Genomic DNA, 6,000 nt, shown 5'->3' with positions numbered 1-6,000 from the left:
GGCGCAGTCGAGGACTAAATTCTCCCCTCCCTCGAGAGGAGCCCAGTCGGGGTTCATTGTGAGCTTTCAGTACTATGAGCAAGATCCCAGCGGGTGAAGAGGACGACGCCCCTCCCCCGCCGGCTCCCGCCACACCTCTGCCCCCTCCCTCTCCCTCTCCCGCGGGGCGTCCATAGCAACGCGCGCTTTCTCTCCCTGCCCCGCCCAGTCGGCGCGGCGCCGGGCGGGGCGCAAGGCCTTGGTGGTCTTTGCGCCTGCGCGCGGCCGCAACCGCCAGTCAGCTCTCCTCCCCTCCCCTCCCTCCCCTTTCCCCTCTCCCCCCCTCCTCCTCTGCCTCCTAGAGCGAGACACCAATATGGAGCCTGAAGACCTACCATGGCCCGGCGAGCTCGAGGAGGAGGAGGAGGAGGAGACGGAAGAGGCGGAGGAGCGGGCAAACCTGGACTCGGACGAGGTGGTGATGGTGGAGGAGGTGGAGGAAGAAGAGAGGAGGTACCTGGACTTGGACTTTAGTAACTACGAGAGCCAGCCTCCGGAGAGTACGGACGACGAGGAAGACGAGGAGGCCAAGGCCTGGCTGCAGGCGCATCCCGAAGAGCCTTTGCCTCCGTCGTCGGTCCCGAGGCACCGCTACTCGGAGGGCCAGCGGACCGGCCCGGAGAAGGTAAGCCGGGTCGGGGAGAGATGGGGGCTGCGGTCGGGCAGGGTGACGCGGCGTCTCTGCGCGCTCAGCCTGCTCTCTGCCCCGCTGCCGTGCCGGGCAAATAACAGGCGGGCTTGGAAAGTCTTGTAGGGACCGTATCACATCCTGGGTCTCTACTCCTGCGCAGGCTCTGGCGGACTACGCCAAGTCTCCCATTGTTTATGGCAAAGACCTCTCTTGTTTCACCCTCTCTGTGGGTCCCGGGCCTTTTGAATTACACCAGCTGTTCCGAGCGCCCCTATTCCCATTGGGTGTGGTTAAGCAGCGCTTTGGGGAGGAGGTGGGGCTCCTCGTGCCCCGCTGGAGTGGAAGCGTTTGTACGAGGGGGAGAGTAGTTCTCCAGGGGCTGTCTTGTTGGGAAGACCGGACATCAGCGTGCCTGAAGGGCAGGACTCTCCTGGAGGGAGTAGTGTGGATTCTGGACACGACATGATTAGTCTCCAGAGGCTCCTCACCTGTTTGACTTCTCCGGAACCTTGTTTGTAGCAATAAAGGGGAGTGCCCGGTAGGTAGGAGGTTTATGCTGCAGCTCCAGTCTGGAAAACTAGAAAGCACCAGGTAGTACACAATGGAGAAAGAGCTGCTTTTATGGTGGGCTCTTGAGGACCATTTTGAAAATAACTACATTTAATTCATTAGCTTTTCAGGGAGGAAAAAAAAAAGGTTTGCTATTCAGTTTGAATATCAAATCATCAGACATTTATTAAGTTTCTGTTGTGTGCAGGGCATGTTGTGGGGATCAAAACAAGCCTAGTGTTTATTGTCTAGTACTGCTCTATAGACAAGATGTAAACTGCGCAGAGTGAACAAAATACAACAAAGTACAAGTGAAAAGACAGTGAAGAGACTTTTAATAGACCTGTGCTGTTCAACACAGTCATCACTATCCACATGTGGCTCTTGACATCGTATTTTGTTAAGATTAAATAAAATTTAAAAATTCAGTGCCTTTGTTGTACTAACCACGTTTTAAGTGTCCAATAGCCACACTTGACCAGTGGCATTATTGGACAGTGAAAATATAGAATAGTTCCATCATCACAGAAAGTTCTTTTGGACCTTAATGCGATAGACGGTTGATCATTAAAGAGTAATAGTTATTGTTTTTCTTGGTAAGTATTCCACTGGGTACTTAATTCATTGAGCATTCACCATGGGCATTCACAGTGTCCTGCTGGATGCAAAGGAATCTTGGTGAACCGAAACATTTTTTAAAAAATCTCTGCCTTTCTGGTGTTCAGGTAAGAAAAAGCAGACAAAATTTAGTTGGCCACATAAATAAGTAAAACTGGTATGTGCTAATATACTTTGAAAGCATACCGTAAGGGGATCTGACCTTGTTAGTGAAGCTGGGGAAAGCTTCCTGAGGAAGTTCTGATAGAGCTAAGATCTGAAGACAAAAATTAACTAGACACAGAGAAGAGAAAATCCTTCCAGTTGAGAGAAGGGCACATGGAGAGGTGCTGTTGGAGAGAACATGGCATTTCCAGGGAACCAAAGGCTAATATGGATAAAGGCTTTATCTCTGGAGCTTTGGAATTGTTTAAATGCAGTTGTTAAATTTGGAAAATGTTTAAAACATTTTTAGTGGTAAGATTTGTGTTTCAGAGGGGCACCTGGGTGGCTCAGTCGTTAAGTGTCTGCCTCAGGTCATTATCCCAGGGTCATGGGATCAAGCCCCACATTAGGCTCCCTGCTCAGCGGAAAGCCTGCTTCTCCCTCTCCCACTCCCCCTGCTTGTATTCCCTCTCTCACTGTTTCTCTCTCTGTGTAAAATAAATAAAATCTTAAAAAAAAAGATTTGTTTCAGAAAGATCACTTTGTAGCAGAGTAGAGGACAGCTTTGACAGCAGGATGTAGTCAGAAGGGGCAGTAAGTCAAGGATGCTAATTATTAAGCCATTGCAGCATTGCCAGGCAAAAGATGATAATATTTTGGAATAGTAAAGTGTTAGTGGATATAGAAAAAAGTAGACTGATTGAAGAAATATTTAGGAGGTAGGGGTGCCTGGATGGCTCATTCACTGCCTTTGGCCCAGGTCGTGATCTCCAGGTCCTGGGATTGAGCCCTGGGGTGTGTGGGGGGGAATCCTTGCTAAGCAGGGAATCTGCTTCTCTCTTTCTTTCCACCTCTGCCCCTCCTCCTCGCTCATTCTCGTCCTCCCTAAAAAATATATATATATTTTTTTTTCTATAAACCTTTTTGTAACTTTTCTATAAACATTTTTTATAACATTTCTATAAACATTTTGTAACATTTCTATAAACATTTTTACTGATAATGGATTAGATATGGTGCATGAAGGCAACAAGGTAGAGTCTGGGTGTTAGATTATTGGATGGATGGTTGTGTCAAGCATTAAGATATGGCCAGGTTCATGGTGGGAACAGTGGAGGGAGGGGTTGATGGGTTTGGCTGAGATGAGTGTTAAGATTATTAGATTGGTTTTGGAGATCAGAGCAGAAGTCTGAATTGGAAATTCCAAGTTATAAGTTATCTGCATATAGACCATAATATATGGGACTCCATCTCAGGACTGTGGGATCATGACCTCAGCCAAAGGCAGACACTTAACCAACTGAGCCACCCAGGCATCCCTGCCCCCCCCCCCCCTTTTTTTTTTAAGATTTTACTTATTTATTTGAGAGACAGAGGTAGAGCACACCAACGGGACAGAGGGAGGGGCAGAAGGAGAGGGAGAAGCAGACTCCCCGCTGAGCAGAGAGCCAATTGCAGAACCCCATCCCAGGACTCGGAGATCATGACCTGAGCCGAAAGCAGATGCTCAACCAACTGAGGGACCCAGGTGCTGCATAATTATCTGACTTTTTGATTGTAGCCATCCTGGTGGATGTGACATGGTATCTCATTATGGTTTTGCTGTGCATTTTTCTGATGGCTTATGATATTGACTATCTTTTCTTGTGCTTATTGGCTATTTGTATATCTTCTTTGGTGAAACGTCTATTCAGGTCCTTTACTCATCTTTATTTCAGTCATTTGTCTATTTGCTGTTGAGTTATAAGAATTCTTTTTAAAGTCTTTATATTTTCCACAGTGTAATTTAAAAATTCCCATATAAGGTGTCTGATTTGCAATATTTTCTCCCAGTCTGTAGGTTGTCTTTCACATACTTGATAGTGTTCTTTGAAGCACAGAAGTTTTTATTTTTGATGAAGTCTGATTTATCTTTTTGTTGCTGTTGTTGCTTATTCTATCTTAGAAACTTGCTGAATGAGAAGTCGTAAAGATTTATCCCTATGTTTTTTCTTACGAGTTTTATAGCTTTTGCTCTTACATTTTAGATCTTTGATTCCTTTTGAGTTATTTTTGTACATTGCTACTTTTTTTTGTATGTTGTATGTATGTATATATGCTACTTTTTTTGTATGTTGCTACTCAGTTGTCTCAGCACCATTTGTTGAAGAGGCTGTTTTTTCCAATTGAATGGTCTCAGCACTCGTTGAAGGTCAGTTGACCATTGATGTATGGGTTTATTTCTGGACTCTCAGTTCTTTGTTCTTTCTTTCTTTTTTTTTTTAAAGATTTTATTTATTTATTTGACAGAGATCACAAGTAAGCAGAGAGGCAGGCAGAGAGAGAGGAGGAAGCAGGCTCCCCGCTGAGCAGAGAGCCCGATGCAGGGCTCGATCCCAGGACCCTGGGATCATGACCTGAGCCGGAGGCAGAGGCTTTAACCCACTGAGCCACCCAGGTGCCCCTGGACTCTCAATTCTATTCCATTATCCATCTGTCCAGCTTTATGTCATGGTACACTTTTCTGATTACCATTGCTTTGTGTAGTAAGTTTTGAAATGAGGATGTGTGAGTCCTCCAGCTATGTTCTTCTTTCTCAAAAATTTTTGGCTATTCTAGTTGCCTTGCTCTTCTCTATGAATCTTAGGATCAGTTTGACAATTTCAACAAAGAAGCCAGCTGATATTTTGATAGGAATTACATTGAATCTATAGATCAGTTTGGGAGTATTGCCATCTTAGCAACACTGGGTTTTCTGATCCATGAACATAGGATATCTTTCCATTTATTTAGATCTTTCCAGACACATTCAGTACTGTTTTGTACTCTACAAGGTATAAGTTTGACACTTATTTTCCCTTAAAATTATTCTAAGTTTTTTATTCTTTTTGGTGCTATTGTAAGTAGAATTTATTTTTTAATTTCATTTTTGGATTGTTCATTGCAAGTGTATAAAAGGACAATTGGTTTTTGTATGTTCATTTTGTCTCCTGCAATTTTGCTGAACTTATTAGTCCTAATAGATTGTTAATGGAGTTTGTAGAATTTTCTATATATAAGACCATGTCATGTGAATACATATAGTTTCATTCTTCTTTTCCAATTTGAGTGCTTTTTATTTTTTTCTTGTCTAATTTCCTTGGATAGAATTTCAAGTATAATGTTGAATAGATTTAGTAAAAATGGATATCCTTGTCTTATTCCTGACTTTAGGGGGAAAAGCATCCAATTTTTTCACTGAAAGTAGGATGTTAGTTGTTGGTTTTTCGTAGCTTACCTTATCAGATTGATGAAATTTCTATCTATTCCTAGTTGATGGAGTATTGTTTATCATGAAAAGGTGTTAGATTTTGTCAAATTCTTTTATTATTTGGTGTATTAATATTAGATTGTTAAGCCAAGCATGCATTCTGGGGATGCATGCTTTACTTCATCATGGTACATAAATGTATGTTATAGGGTACAGGAATATTACACACACACACACACACACACACACACACACAAACACACACAATTTACTAGTATTTTTTAAAAGAATTTTTGCATCTGTAGTCCCAAGGTAATAGTCTGTAGTTTTTTGTAATGTTTTTGTCTGGCTTAGTATCCAGGTAATACTGGCTTCATAAAATGAGTTAAAAGTGTCCTTTCTGTTTGTTAAGGATTGGCGCTAGTAATTTTTGACTGTTAGCTAGATTACACCATATAGGTCTGGGCTTTTCTTTGGGGGAAGTATTTTAATTACTAATTGACTTTCTATTCTTGCTATATGTCTCTTCAGATTTTCTATTTCTTCTTGGATCAGTTTCAGTAATTTGTGTTTTCTAGGTGTTTGTCCATTTCTTCCAAGTTATCTAATTTCATAACTTGTAGTTTTTCATAGTATCTCCTTATAATTATTTGTATTTCTGTAAGATTGGTAATGAAGTTCCCTCTTTAATTTCTGATTTTAAGTAATAGGAGTACCGTCTTTTTTTCTTGGTGAGTCTGGCTAAAGGATTTTTAATTTGGGGACTATTTCAAAGACCTAACTTTTGGTT

General features: G+C 42.5%; 1 protein-coding gene across 2 annotated transcripts in view; it reads left to right on the top strand.

Annotated features, from left to right (window-relative positions):
- The first annotated feature begins 355 nt into the window (after positions 1-355).
- ALMS1 (ALMS1 centrosome and basal body associated protein) overlaps positions 356-6,000 on the top strand; it is a 195,129-nt gene continuing 189,484 nt past the window's right edge. For both annotated transcript variants that reach the window (XM_045979270.1, XM_045979269.1), the window contains exon 1: positions 356-664. In XM_045979270.1, coding sequence (XP_045835226.1) covers positions 356-664 — 309 coding nt within the window. The remainder of the gene's footprint in view (positions 665-6,000) is intronic.

This window comes from Meles meles, chromosome 15 (genome assembly GCF_922984935.1).
Source record: "Meles meles chromosome 15, mMelMel3.1 paternal haplotype, whole genome shotgun sequence".
Lineage (NCBI taxonomy): Eukaryota > Metazoa > Chordata > Mammalia > Carnivora > Mustelidae > Meles > Meles meles.
The sequence above is the reverse complement of the archived record's forward strand: the minus strand, read 5'-3'. Positions and strand labels throughout refer to the sequence as shown.